The sequence below is a fragment of the Eubalaena glacialis genome, chromosome 15 (assembly GCF_028564815.1).
Source record: "Eubalaena glacialis isolate mEubGla1 chromosome 15, mEubGla1.1.hap2.+ XY, whole genome shotgun sequence".
Lineage (NCBI taxonomy): Eukaryota > Metazoa > Chordata > Mammalia > Artiodactyla > Balaenidae > Eubalaena > Eubalaena glacialis.
Window position 1 is genome coordinate 73,635,663 of NC_083730.1, and position 15,710 is coordinate 73,651,372.

The 15,710-nt window shown below is 43.4% G+C and overlaps 1 protein-coding gene across 3 annotated transcripts in view; it reads right to left on the reverse strand.

Moving 5' to 3' along the window:
• The window catches only part of PISD (phosphatidylserine decarboxylase), a 40,784-nt gene extending 26,688 nt beyond the window's left edge, over positions 1-14,096 (reverse strand). Inside the window, exons 1-3 of one of the 3 annotated variants that reach the window (XM_061169626.1) lie at positions 14,009-14,096; positions 5,323-5,402; positions 1,239-1,414 (exon numbers count right to left, since the gene is read on the reverse strand). In XM_061169626.1, coding sequence (XP_061025609.1) covers positions 1,239-1,414; positions 5,323-5,402; positions 14,009-14,073 — 321 coding nt within the window. In that variant the 5' untranslated portion in view covers positions 14,074-14,096. Of the gene's footprint in view, positions 1-1,238; positions 1,415-5,322; positions 5,405-14,008 lie in introns of those variants that run through there. The other 2 variants (XM_061169625.1, XM_061169630.1) reach the window with 2 other exon arrangements.
• Positions 14,097-15,710: the final 1,614 nt, after the last annotated feature.

Consider the following 15,710-nt stretch of genomic DNA (forward strand, 5'->3'; position numbering starts at 1 on the left):
GTATTGACTCATATATGGCAGTAATCCCAATTATACAAACAGTGGATGCTATGAAAAACTACTGACATTAGTCTTTTATGAATGAGGAAGTAGCAAATTTCGTCCAAATGTAGATTCTCTTGGGATACCTTTGAAATGAGTGGAAATTTCCTGAAAGCAGGTGGGCATGTCACCAGGTGGGTCAGCCTGACAGATGTCTGGGGTCAGAGGGAAGCCAGCTTGGGTTTAACACTTGAGTAGGGTCATGGATCACAGTCTTAACAAGTACTTTACTAGTTTGAAGGAGAAGGATATGTTTACGGAGGAAACCACCAATGTTATGGGAAACAGTGTTCAGCATACTTAAAAAGTATGACTCACATACTATACAATTCTGTAAAAGGACTCTGTAATACACAACCAAAAAACAGAAAACTTGGAAAGTGACATGTCCAAGTCCACACAGCTACTAGGAGCATGGTTAGAACCTGCCTTCAGGACTGGGACCCTGGCCCCTGGGTGCAGCTGAGCTGGATTACTGATATGGCACAGCTCATGGGGAAATCCAAATGCATCATCCCAAATACCATCGTCTCTGCTTTCACCCCCTCTGTTGCCCAGGCTATCAGGGTCTATTGATAGTTCAGATATTTCACTTGTTAAATTATGGGTAAAAAGAAAGCAATTTTTAAACTTACACCTTTATATTCAATTTCAGTATTTACTGAATGTCTGCTCTGAGTCAGATATCCTGGGCCTCGGGAAGCACAGATGAGTAAGACGGTTCATTACGTATCATACAAGGCACAACGACACCGAAGCCCGCCCCAACTGCATGGCCCAATTGCGGGGAGAGCATTTTGAGCAGTAACGATAAAGGAATTTGATGATTTCAGTCTGGTCTCTGGTGAGAACTTATCCACATCACAAAAGTCCCACCCTTCCAGCTCATCCTCAGACTTGAGAAGGCGTGAACTGTCAGGACGCCAGCCTGAGCATAAGGCACGGGCTCTGAAGATTTCAACAGCAGGAAATTTCCACTCGGAGGCCTTGGGGAGACCAGGGGTGGATCTGGAGACAGAGGGAAGCCAGACATGATGCCCAAGGTATAACTTCTCTAACAGCCCCAAAACCACTGGAGATGTGAACTCCAAGAAAGCACATTTCACTTTTTCAAACAGTTTAACTTTGGGGCAATTTACAAAGTGACAGGCAGTTGTGCTCCATGAGAACCCAAGGTGGTTCCATCCTGTTCCTACCTCCCAGTGACCAGCAAGTTTGGGCGGGATCTCCAAGCCCAGCTTCTCCCATTCTCGCTCCTGGTACTTCTCATACTGCCGATAACCTGCGTACCCGCCACCCGTTGCGACCAAAAAGAGCAGGGGGCGCAGCAGGGACAAGGTTCGGGCAGGGGCAGTGTGGACTTTTCTGGCATCTGTAACAAAAAGCAGGAAAATTTTGAGCCTGGGAAAAGGGACGGGTATGAGTCACGCAAACACAGCACCAACAGGAGGGCTGGGAAAAGCCCTCAGCAAAGCTGACTGGACCCAGAAGGGATCTGATAGGGAGGTGCAGCCCTGAGTCACTGCAAAGACCCTGCTGCCTCCAAATTCTATCTAGTAAGGTACAAGCTTCTTTCCTATGACACTACAGTGCACCCCAACTGCCAACATAATTACAGAATTTAAGATGAAAACATTGAATTGCAAAGAGGTCAAGAAACGAATCCAGGAGGCTTCCCTAGTGGCGCAGTGGTTGAGAGTCTGCCTGCCAATGCAGGAGACACGGGTTCGAGCCCTGGTCTGGGAAGATCCCACATGCCGCGGAGTGGCTAGGCCCATGAGCCACAACTACTGAGCCTGCGCGTCTGGAGCCTGTGCTCCTCAACAAGAGAGGCCGCGATAGTGAGAGGCTCGCGCATTGTGATGAAGAGTGGCCCCCGCTTGCCGCAACTAGAGAAAGCCCTCGCACAGAAACGAAGACCCAACACAGCCAAAAATAAATAATAAATAAATAATAATAAATAAATAATTAAAAAAAAAAAAAAGAAACGAATCCAGGTTGCCCCGCTGGCTACCAACAGGGCCAGGACTGGGACAGGTACCATTTCTCCCGCAGGCTCTCTGATTTTACTTTTACGATCCAGGCCCAGTTCTGACTGGACAGTAGTATTCTCCCAAATGCAAAATCTCATAAGCTCTTACAATTCAACGATAAAAGATAAATAGCCCAATTTTAAAACGTACTAAGAATTTGAATAGATATTTCTCCAAAGAAGATATATGAGTGGCCAGTAAGCACATGTAAAGATGCTCAACATCTGTTATGGTTGAATTATGTCCCCCTAAAATTCATATGCTGATGTCCTAACCCTTAGCACCTCAGAATGTGATCTTACTTGGATAAAAGGTCTCTACAGAGGTAATCAAGTTAAAATAAGGTCAGCACAGTGGGCCCTAATCCAATATGACTAGTGTGCTTATAAAAAGAGAAAATTTTGGGACTTCCCTGGTAGCCCAGTGGATAAGAATCTGTCTTACAATGCAGGGGACACCAGTTCGATCCCTGGTTGGGGAACTAAGATCCCACATGCCACAGGGCAACTAAGCCCATGCACCACAGCTACTGAGCCCACGCGCCACAACTAGAGAGAAGCCTGTGCATGCACAGCAACAAAGCGAAGAGCCCATGCGCCGCAATGAAAGATCCTGCATGCTGCAACTAAGACCCGACACAGCCAGAAAACAAATAAATAAATAAATAAATTTTTTAAAAAATAAATTAAAAAATAAAAAGAGAAAATTTGGAGACAAACATGCACCCAGGGAGAATGCTATCTGAAGACGAAAGCAGAGATTGGGGTGATGTTTCTATAATACAAGCCAAAAAAGCCAAATATTGCCAGCAATCCATCAGAAGCTAGACAAGAGGCTCTCCCTCACACCCCTCAGAAGGAAGCAGCCCTGTGACACCTTGATCTGGACCTCTAGTCTCCAGAACTGTGAGAGAATAAATTTCTACCGTTTAAGCCACTCAGTTTGTGGTACTCTGTTCCAGTAGCCCTAGCAAACCAATACATCATTAGTAATCAGGCAAATGCAATTCAAAACCACGATGAGATACAACTTCACACCCACTAGGATGGTTTTAATCAAAAAGACAGATAAGTGTTGGTAAGGATGTGGAGAAACTGGAACACGCATACACTGCTGATGGGATTGTAAAATGGGGCTTCAGTTCTTCAAAATGTTAAACATAAAATTACCACATGACCTAGCAATTCAGCTCTTAGGGAAGTGAAACATACATCTACACAAAAACTTGTCAAGCATGCTCCACAGCAGCATTATTCATAATAGCCAAAAAGTGAAAATAATCCAAATGTCCATCAACTGACAAATGAATAAAAAAGTGGTATAACCATACAATGGAATATTGATAATAAAAAAGGAATGAAGTATTGACACATGCTACAACATGAACCTTGAATACATTATGTAAAAGAAGTCAGCCACAAAAGGCTGCATATTGTATGATTCCATTTATATGAAGTGTCTGGTATAGGAAACATACTAGAGAGACATAAAGTAGGTTAGTGGGTGCCAGGGACTAGGGGTAGGGAGAAATGGGGAGTGACAGTTTAATGGATCAAGTGCTACTATTATGGGGGGGGCGAGGAGGGAATGAAAATATTCTAAAATTAGGTAGTGCTGATGGTTGTACAACTCTGTAAGTATACAAAAAAAACACTGAATTGCATACTTAAAAGGGTGAATTTTATGGTATGAAAATTATATCTCAATAAAGTTATTGTTAAAACAAAATCTCAAGAGCTGACTTCTCAGTAGCCTGAACAAAACCTTCATCCTGTCCTTGGCTTCAAACGGAAGGAAATGGTCCTGCCCATTTGTCCCTGTCCCTCCACCACCTTTTGGTTGTTGCTGTTTCTTTTTCTTTCTTTCTTTTTTGGCTGTGCCGAGAGGCTTGTGGGATTTTAGTTCCCCAACCTGGGTCCTCAGCAGTGAGAGCGTGGAGTCCTGACCACTGGACCATCAGGGAATTTCCTGCTGTTTCATTTTTTTAGTGAACAAGTATAGATGTCATTAATCTCCTCCATTTTCTGATTACTCCTAATGAACCCTTACTACTGAACAACTAAATATTCTACCTCTGACCAGAAAATCTTGTCAAAAAGCAAGAAATATTTTTTTTCCTCTTTCTGAAATACTTGGTGATGAGAGAACTGTTGTACACTCCCTACCTGCACTGAATCAGCACCCTAGGCTGACTGGTCACACTCTCCTACATGCTTCTGCTACACTGGACCTTTCTTCAACTATAGGTCTTTCTCTTGCATTCCAAAGGCTTACTTTACTCCTCCAAATGGTCACACTCTCTCTGCTTACTACTCTCTTCTCTTCTTCTCTCTCTTACTACACACTCTCTCATCTCTACTCCTCCAACTGGTCACACTCTCTCTGCTTACTACTCCTCCAAGTAGTAAGCAGAGAGTGCCCTCCACTCCTGACCGCCTCTCTGCTGCATTTGTCACTTTAAAAAAGAACAGCTTTTCTGCAGATCCAAGATTCTGGCTTGATTTCTGAGGCTCCCCCTGAACCCTTCAAGTGATTCCTATGTGTTCCAGCCTGCAAGTCCTAATTAAATAAGTAACACCCAGATGTGCCCCTATTAACTACCTTAATAAGCCTTTTGTTTTTATCCTCATTAACCATCTCATTTTATTCCCAAGGTATGATTACTGGACAGTCAAAAATAGCTTCCAGTATGATACAATAAAAAGGATATTTAGTTAATAAAGACAATATACATTTTTGTACAGGTTCCAATAGCTGCTTACAAGATCCAAAAAGTTCATAATCCAGTGCTGATGAGGGTGTGGGGAACTGATGTACTCATGAGCACATCCTGCTCAGAGGAGTGTAAACTGGGACAACCTTCTCTGAAGAGTAATTTGGCTTAAATACCAAATTATAAAATACATAAACCTTTTGATCCAGCAATTCTAAGTCTACAAATTTATTCTGAGGATGCACAAAAATATGTTAGTACAGAACTGTCTGTAATAGGAAAAGACTAGGAGCAACTTAAATGTCCAACACCAAACAGTACAGTCATGCGACGGAATACTACACAGCCAGTAAAAACCATCAGATAACAGCAGCTAATGCTTCAGTGGTACCTACATGCCAGGTACTCTAAGCACTTTGCAGGCACAATTCCATCTGATTCTAACAACAACCCTATGAAATACGTGCTGTCTTTATCCCAATTAACTGACAAACTGAAGCAGAGAGGCCAGCATTGCCTCTAACTGCTACTTACTTGTGGAAAAGGTTCTGAGAGGCAGCTTCCTTAAGGACTGAAGGAAATGGCTCAGGGCAATGTCTTCACAGTGATGGCGCCTACAAAAGCAAAAATGAAGCATTAAACATTTTTTTAATTGAAAAGAAATTAGTGGATCAACTTCTAAATTTTTTTTTTTTAATTTATTTATTTATGGCTGCGTTGGGTCTTTGTTGCTGCACTCTGGCTTTCTCTAGTTGCGGCGAGCGGGGGCTACTCTTCATTGCGGTGCACGGGCTTCTCATTGCAGTGGCTTCTCTTGTTGTGGAACACGGGCTCTAGGCACGCGGGTTCAGTAGTTGTGGCACATGGGCTCAGTAGTTGTGGCTCGCTGGCTCAGTAGTTGTGGCGCACGGGCTTAGTTGCTCCACGGCATGTGGGATCTTCCCGGACCAGGGCTTGAACCCGTGTCCCCTGCATTGGCAGGCGGGTTCTTAACCACTGTGCCACCAGGGAAGTCCCCAACTTCTAAAATTTGAATATAGTCTATAGATTCAATAATAGTATTGTGTCTGTGATAATTTCCTGGCTTTGACCATTGTACTGTGGTTTTTGTAAGAAAACGTCCTTATACAAAAAGGGCTCAAATATTTAAAGGTAAAGGGGCATCAAGTGTTTCAGAAAAAAATATATACAAACACACACTCACAAAGAGAAAAAAAGGGAGAGGAAGGGAGAGAGAATGATAAAGCAAATATAGTTGATATTTGGGGAATCAGAGGACAGGGTATTTGGGAATTCTCTGTACTATTTTTTTTTTTTTTAAACTGTTCTTAAATTTATTTATTTATTTATTTTTGGCTGTGTTGGGTCTTCGTTTCTGTGCGAGGGCTTTCTTTAGTTGTGGCGAGCGGGGGCCACTCTTCATCGCGGTGCGCGGGCCTCTCACTGTCGCGGCCTCTCTTGTTGCGGAGCACAGGCTCCAGACGCGCAGGCTCAGTAGTTGTGGCTCACGGGCCCAGTTGCTCCGCGGCATGTGGGATCTTCCCGGACCAGGGCTCGAACCCGTGTCCCCTGCATTGGCAGGCAGATTCTCAACCACTGCGCCACCAGGGAAGCCCTCTCTGTACTATTTTTATAACTTTTCTGTAAGTCTAAAATTTTTTCACACACAAAGTTGCTCTTTTCTTAATTAAGTATAAGAGCATAATAAGAAGTAAACCCGGCACTTACACAAAGCCATACGTTTCTTCACCACAAAGAGCTATACACAGCCTTGTAGCCTCTAACCCCTAGTCATTAAAGAACCTAATAAAGTGGTTGAACTTTTAAACTGTTTTTTTTTTTTTTTGGCCACGCCACAGCTTGCAGGATTGAACCCATGGCCCCTGCAGCGGGAAGTGTGGAGTCCTAACCACTGGACCACCAGTGAATTCCCTGAAATTTTAAACTTTAAATGTTTGCCCTGGAAAAAAAATGACACAAACCAGGCTGAACTATTCTAATCTACTTTGAGTCTGGAAGGCTCAACTGGTTTGGAATTTTTAAATTAATATTTGTGGCTACTTTGCCACAAAAGCTACTTTCAAAGAGTGAATAGGGTTTTCAGGCATTCTGAGAAAAAAGTGACTATTCTCATGGCTTCAAGCTCTAAGAAAATATTATTTCTGATTCTTTGTTTCTCTTCTTTGTTTCCTCTTCACCCAGGGAAACTGGACATATCCCCAGTGGCAATAAATGACTTGGCCAGCAAGGAAAGCATGAATGAATTTTTAGTGAACTGGCTCTCTCCTTAATCAAAGAGCAAACACCCCACCTTCAATTCAAATAGCACTTCAGTTCCCCCAAATATTGGCCTGAAATCTAAAGTAAAGAAACTATGTCCTTGTCAGCGTGTGTTTCTTTTTTTTCCTTGAAGCCCTTTATGAGAGAAGCAGAAATTTACTCTATTATAAATGTCTAAACTGCTATTTTTGTGGAGAAGAGAACTGCATTTATGACTTTCATACAATGATATTGACATTCATGGATAGTCAGTAGTTATGTCTCACACAGACATCCTGTAGATTTTATCAGATTTAAACACCTTCGTTTTTTCACATGAAATTTCCTTGACTTAACAACACTCTCACAGCATGCTGCTAACATGACGACTCTGATTCTCCTACAGGCAAGCAAGGTCTGTATGGAGAACAAGCCTGGGACCATGACAATCACCACCCCCCCAGAGGCCAGACGGATGGACAGTTATTAACACAAAGGAGGGTGTGTTGCAGTACCTGAATGTTCTTTCAGCAGTGAACAATGCTCATCTCTTAGACTGGGCACTCCCACTGCAAAAGCTAAGCGCCTAAAACCCTGCTTTCCAAATGGAATAAGAACAAGAAGTGTAAAATCTGACTAAAGGCTGTATTGTTGTGTTGTGCACACTGCTACATTGTGTGTTCCAGAATTGCTGCTGAACCCCCTAACTGAAAGAATGTTTGCAGACTGTTGAATAAGGCTTTTTTTTTGTGGGGAGGGGGGTGTGGGCTGGGGGAGGTACAAGTGGGAGATAATCATTTATCCACTGTAACCCAATGCGTGGCACTCAGGTGGCTGGTTTGCATACGGATCTTCCTGAGAACAGAGTCTTGGTCTCTCGTCCACTGCTGTAGCCCCAGCTCCTGGAACAAGTGCCTGGCAAACGCCCCAGTTGCATCAGCTTGTCTTTCATTCCTGGATCATTCCTATCCTCATATAAATGTTGTACTTTCTCCAATCTTACAGAAACACTGTCCACCCCACTGCAGGCTCTTTAAAAGAGCAATGTTCCCTGTCATCACTTCCTCCCCTCCCCCTCTCTCTTCATCCCACTCAACCAGGCTTTTGTTCCCACCACGTCATCTCTTGTCAAGGTCACCAACTTCCACGTTGTCAACCCCAACACATATTTCTTGGACCTCGTGTTATGTGACTTCTCAGCAGCTTCGGCCACTGGTGAGCCCTTCCTCCTTCCCCCCCCCCCACTGAGGTATAATTGACATGTAACATTATATTAATTTCAGATGTACAACATTATTCCCTATTTGTATACATTGTGAAAGGATCACCACAATAAGTCTAGTTAACGTCCCTCACCATACATATTTACAAAAAATTTTTTCTTGTGATGAAAAAGATCTACTCTCTTAGCAACTTTTAAATATACAATACAGTATTGTTAACTGTAGTCACCATGCTGCACATTACATCCCCAGGACTTAGGTGTTTTATAAGTTGTATCTTTTGACTTCATTCACTTTCTCCTTCTTGAAACACATTTAGCCTTTGGGACCCTCATCTTCCTACCTCTCCAGCCTCTCCCTAACTTCAAACAGCTGCCGTGCCCAGAGTTCAGACCTCTTCTCTGTCTGTGCTCTCCCCCAGACATGTTCACCCAGTCCCGCAGCTTTAAATAGCCAGATACTGAGGACTCCCTCACTGCTCCTTCAAAGACCTCTGGACCATATTTCCACCTGGCTACCCAACATCCCCACTCTGAATCACCTCAAACTGAGTTTGTCCAGAACAGAATTCCTGATACTCCCTCACTCCCGTTCAACCTGCTCCACCCCCAGAGTTGTCCATCTGTGGCAGAGACTAGCCAGATGGTTATTAAATCCACTTCCTCTACCCAACAGACTACATTTCCCAGCCTCCCGTGCAATAGGGTGTGGCCACATAACTGAGTTCTAACCACTGTAAGAACAGTTCAGACTTCCCAGGCTGTCCCGTTTCAGCCTGTTTGATGCAAACATGCAGACTTTGGGAAGCCATGTGTTAAAGATGGCAGGAGATGGGTCCTCAAATCACTGCTGCCCTGCAGATCAGGAGCACCCACTGGGACTTTACATGATTGAGACAAAAACTTTTACTGTCTTAAATCACTGAGATGCTGGAGTTTACCTGTTACCACAGCAACACTGCTATAATTAATATACCATCTCAGAAAAAAGGCACCACCATTCACCCAGCTGCACAAGTCGAAACCCTAGGGACTCCTTTGTAAGTCCTTTCTTTCTCACAATCCACATTCAATCCACTGACAAGGCATGAAGTCTCTACCTTCAAAATATACCCTTATCTGCCTACTTCTCTGCCACCACTCTCACTCTGGCCTGAGCCACCAGATCACTGAAGGACTGCACTAGCCTGTTCCCCCTGCTTGGCTTCTGTGTCCCATTCACCACAGAACAGCCAGAGTGACCTTTTCAAAACAGAAAATAAGACCAGACCCTATGTAAGTGGTCCTCGCTGAACCCTCAGACCTCCTGCTGCTTCCCTTCTCCTCACTCACCTGCCCCCATTCCTTGCACACTCACGCCTCTGCATTTGCTGTTTGCTCTGCTGGGCATACCCCTCCAGCTGGCTCAGTCCCTCCTCATTCAGTTCTCTGCTCAAATGCTTTCTCCTGGTTGGTTTCTCCTTACCACAAGCCCAAAAGTTGTCCCTCTGGAGCGTTCTTTTTTTTTTTTTTTTTTTTTTTTTTAAACATCTTTATTGAAGTATAATTGCTTTACAATGGTGTGCTAGCTTCTGCTTTACAACAAAGTGAATCAGTTACACATATACATATGTTGCCATATCTCTTCCCCCTTGCATCTCCCTCCCTCCCACCCTCCCTATCCCACCCCTCTAGGTGGTCACAAAGCACCGAGCTGATCTCCCTGTGCTATGCGGCTGCTTCCCACTAGTTATCTATTTTACATTTGGTAGTGTATATATGTCCATGACACTCTCTCACCCTGTCACATCTCACCCCTCCCCCTCCCCATATCCTCAAGTCCATTCTCTAGTAGGTCTGTGTCTTTATTCCCATCTTGCCACTAGGTTCTTCATGACCTCTTTTTTTTTTTTTTTTTTTTTTCTTAGATTCCATATATATGTGTTAGCATACTGTATTTGTTTTTCTCTTTCTGACTTACTTCACTCTGTATGACAGACTCTAACTCCATCCACCTCATTACAAACACCTCCATTTCATTTCTTTTTATGGCTGAGTAATATTCCATTGTATATATGTGCCACATCTTCTTTATCCATTCATCCGATGATGGACACCTAGGTTGCTTCCATGTCCTGGCTATTGTAAACAGAGCTGCAATGAATATTTTGGTACATGACTCTTTCTGAATTATGGTTTTCTCAGGGTATATGCCCAGTAGTGGGATTGCTGGGTCATATGGTAGTTCTATTTTTAGTTTTTTAAGGAACCTCCATACTGTTCTCCATAGTGGCTGTATCAATTTACATTCCCACCAACAGTGCAAGAGTGTTCCCTTTTCTCCACACCCTCTCCAGCATTTATTGTTTCTAGATTTTTTGATGATGGCCATTCTGACCGGTGTGAGATGATACCTCATTGTAGTTTTGATTTGCATTTCTCTAATGATTAATGATGTTGAGCATTCTTTCATGTGTCTGTTGGCAATCTGTATCTCTTCTTTGGAGAAATGTCTATTTAGGTCTTCTGCCCATTTTTGGATTGGGTTGTTTGTTTTTTTGTTATTGAGCTGCATGAGCTGCTTGTAAATCTTGGAGATTAATCCTTTGTCCGTTGCTTCATTTGCAAATATTTTCTCCCATTCTGAGGGTTGTCTTTTGGTCTTGTTTATGGTTTCCTTTGCTGTGCAAAAGCTTTTAAGTTTCATTAGGTCCCATTTGTTTATTTGTGTTTTTATTTCCATTTCTCTAGGACCTGGGTCAAAAAGGATCTTGCTGTGACTTATGTCATACAGTGTTCTGCCTATGTTTTCCTCTAAGAGTTTGATAGTGTCTGGCCTTACACTTAGGTCTTTAATCCATTTTGAGTTTATTTTTGTGTATGGTGTTAGGGAGTGTTCTAATTTCATACTTTTACATGTACCTGTCCAATTTTCCCAGCACCACTTATTGAAGAGGCTGTCTTTTCTCCACTGTATATGCTTGCCTCCTTTATCAAAGATAAGGTGACCATATGTGCGTGGGCTTATCTCTGGGCTTTCTATCCTGTTCCATTGATCTATATTTCTGTTTTTGTGCCAGTACCAAACTGTCTTGATTACTGTAGCTTTGTAATATAGTCTGAAGTCAGGGAGCCTGATTCCTCCCTGGAGCGTTCTTTAACCCCTTAATTACCTGCCTTTATTTTTCTTCGTAACACTTCTCACTACCTGAAATGAACAGATTTTATATACATTCACTCATTTGTTTACTGTCTGTACCCCTCAAATGCAGGGGTTTGTCTGTCTTCCCCCTGGACTTCAATCTCAACAGTGAGATTAAGCTTCAGAGAAATGAACGGCTGGCTAGGTTCAATCACATGTACCTTCTACATGGTGAACTCACGTGGGCCTCCTGCAAGTGGGCAATTAAAGCCCAGGATTAAGCACTCAAGTCTGATTGTGTGGCTCAGATCTCCATCCTGCCACTTATTAATTAGCTCTGTAACCTTAAGGCATTTCTTAACTAATCCTAAGCCTCAGTTTCTCCACCTGTAAAAACAGGACCTACCTCATTAGGAATAAATGAGACAATCACATAAAACCTTAAGCCCAGGCCCTGGCACCTAGTTACATATTACTATTATTAAAAGTAACAGAGTTGACATTCAGCTGGCACACACTGGGATGGCCATATTAACTGTCTGTGACCACTCTGAATGGTTTGTGTCCACACTGTCATAGTTTTAAATTATTTTTAACATCACCCATGGTGGTAACACTAATTATAGTCCTTATGTCTCTCCTGCTTTTTAGAGCTGTGAAAGTTCTGAAAATGAACTGGCAGGCCTCTTGAAGGCCTCATTCCACGTTCTATCTCATATTATTTAGTAATGTTCCCTTGCTCTTCTACTAAACTGTAAAGTTCTTTAAACACGAGGCCTATATCTTTTAATTCCTCTCTCTTCCCCTGCTCTCCCTCCCCCTCCCGATCCCTGGCACCGCAGTTGGCAGTGGTAGGAATGTCATAAGTATTCCTGAAGGAAAGTCTTGCACAAGCAACCACTCCTTGGGCACTATGTCCATACTTGCCTGAACCTAAGAATCATCCAGGACATGTGTAAAGAACACAGCTGCCAGAGCCCCAACCTACATCTACTGAACCTGAATTTGGCAGTATTGGGGGATGTACCTGGGAATCTCTTTTTCTAATAAACACCCACCCCATTTTTTCATCAAACAAATTTGGGAAACATGGCCCTAAATTATCACCCATAATTGCTTTCTTTTTTGTTCTCTCACCTTTCACCTATCACCCAGGTACTGAAAAACTTCCCTGCAATATGAGGTTTTCAAACATATGTCTCACAGACACTGCTTTACTTAAAAATCATGGAAATGTTCTCTTTTGGCTTTTTTTTGCATCTAAATATAGTTCCCATCTGGATATGTAATACCTTTGAAAATTGAGTTCTTACTGTACCCAAATCCTCACCTTCTTTAAATTGCACCTAAATCCAGTCTTATCTACCTACACTGGTACTAAAGTTATGACTTTTTTTCCCTTTCCCTTTTTAAATGATAATGAGTGAAGTACATCCTCCTCACCATCGTTAAACAAAAAAAAAAAAAAAGAAAAAATTTTAGGAGGGTCATTTTTTAGTCTTTCCAACTTATGACACATTTTAGATGATTTCACGACTGACTCATAAACAGCACACCTGGTAACAACATTAAAACCACAGAGACCCTTCTGTCCAAATCCTAACAGTTACCATCACATTGCAGAGCCTCCTCCTGAGAAAGTTACACCATTTCTGAGTAGTTAATGATAGAGTGAAGCTTTCGTGTTCAGGGCAATGACAGTTTCTGCTCCCTTTCAGTCCGAAACCAGTGTCCTTACTTCCCAAAATTACAGCGCAAGCTTTGGTCAACGCTGACAAAATGAAGGTTGCCTGAAACACAAAAGTACCGTGTGTCTCTCAAACCTTAGCTCTTTGAAATGACACGGAGCAGCAGACTCTGAGTCATAGCTACCAACATTTTAATCCATTTTCTGAGAGTCCAAATGTTCCCAAGCTGGTTCTTACATAAGCTATTTCGAATAATGAATGTCCTCACGGTGGGCAGCCTGAGGGAAAGGTCCTTGCCTGAGAGAGAGAGAGGTACCCGGGTATGGGTCCCGGCTCTGCTACTAGCTGGCTGGGTGAAACTGAGCAAGTCCCTCCCTCTCTCATGGCCTCAATTTTGCTAACTCCAAAAAGAAAGAGCTTGATTTAGATGACCCCTCTAACAACCTAAGAGTTGGGAGTCACCAGGGTAACTAAGACCCCATATCCATCATGGACGATTCTGAGATAACCGAGTCCAACCCTCTCGCTTCAAAGACCAAGAATCCGAAGTGAAAGCCGCCCGACTCCCAGTCCAGTGCTCTTCCCACATCACGCCGCCCCTCCCAGCAACACGAATCCCTGAGAAAGAGGCGTCCAGCCCTGCCTCGGCTATAAGTGGTGGGCACACAGCCTATTTCACTGGTTGGGTCTTTTTGTTTATATCTTTGCTTTTTGTCCCTTGTGAAAAGGGCAAGGAGAGAGCGCTTAGGCCAGACGCGGACCACCCTACGCGGCGGCAGTCGCACCTGCTCGCGAGCTCCAGGTTAAGGTGAGTGCCTACGTCTCCACTCGAGCTCTCCTCAGGGCGATCCCGCGACAGAGAAACGATTCCTCTCTCCAGACCCCAGTTTGGCCCGGGCCACCCCCCCGCAGGTCCCCAAGCAGCTGTACCTGCTCCGCCACGGCGCGACCCCGCGCAGCAACCTCAAACATCCCGACCCCACAGACGCCGCCATCTTGTCTCCAGCTTCTCGGCGGGACACGCCACCCTTTTACACGCGAGTCGCACGCGCGTGACGTCACGAGCCTCGAACTCACAGGGCCAATGAAGAAAGCGGAGCGTGTGAGGGCGGAGCTGTCTAAGCTCCTCCCCCGGCTGCTCCGGGTACCTTCCCCCTGACACTTCCGGCAGCTGCTGGGCCAGGTCGGATAGGTGCCGCCGGTGGTGGCTCTTACAGTGCTAAACCTGGACCTGGGCACAGCGTTGCCAGTCCTCCTTTTTCCCTCTGACGTGCGTTTCCGCATGTGCCTGGAAAATCTGATTCATCCAAGGTCCGAGAATGGATCAACTGAGCTAAATCGTTCATTTTACGGATGGGGAAACTGAGAGCGTCCACAACTCAGCTACCATTGACTAAGCGCTTCCTAAGTGTCAGGCTCTGTGCTGATGACTTAGCATGCATGGTGTCTCATTCTTACCTCCCATCGCTGTGCTATCTGGGAGTCCAGAGACCAGAGGTCTTGGATCACCTAGAAGTGCAATTAGTCGTCGAACGAGGTGCCGGGTGTGATAGCGCGTCCTCCTGCAAAGATTCCTGATCTTCAGATTTAAGGGAAAATAGACTTTTCAGTAGTATCAGCTTTTTTTTTTTTTTTTTAAAGGGGAAAAAACTAGAGACCGCCAGCCAGCCCTGAGAATTATTCTCATTTTAAAGATAGAGAAAACAGAGCTCAGGAAAGTTAACCATTAGAATGCTCAAGGGCACACAGCTATAAAGGAGAAAAGCTAGAATTTGAACATACATCTCTGATTCCAAAACCCATGATCTAACATCCTTCCTTTTAAGCCCTTTGCCTAGACTCTGGCTGAGTATGTGTCCCCAAACTGAAGGAGTATAGCTCCTCTTTTTTCTCCCCTAAGCTGCTAATAGCACTTGTCTTCACCAGGCATTTGACACAGGAGGAGGGGTATATTGCCTGGTACCTGCAATTATTTCTACATGGTTATTTAAGCTCAACTAGGGCATAACCGGGCCCTACAGGGAGCCTAACAGGCATCAGATTTCTTATTGGAGAGGAGACACTTCCCTCTATGGTTTTCAAAAGTCTGAAGAGGAGGAAAAAAAAAAAGTATAGAATTGGTTTTACTATTCAATTGAGAGTAGTAACTCAAAACCAGGGGGAAGAAAAAAATGGGAGGGGGAGATTATTTCAAAATGAAATGCATTTGGGGAAATTGGATATTCACATGCAAAAGAATGAAGTGGACCCTTACTTTACACCATATACAAAAATTAACTCAAAATGGATCAAAGACCTAAAGCTAAGAACTACAACTATAAAACTCTTAAAACATAAGGGAAATTTTCATGACATTGAATTCAGCAATGATTTCTTGGATATTACGCTGAAAGCACAGGCAACAACAAAATAAGATAAATTGTATTTCATCAAAATTAAAAAGTTTTGTGCATCAAAGGACACTGTCAACAAAGTGAAAAGACAACCCTGAGAATGGGAGAAAATAGTCACAAACAATATATCTGATAAGGGTCTGGTATCCAGAATATATAAATAATTCCTAAAATTCAACAAGAAAACAAATAACCGAATTCAAAAATAGGCAAAGGACTTGAACAGACATTTCTCCAAA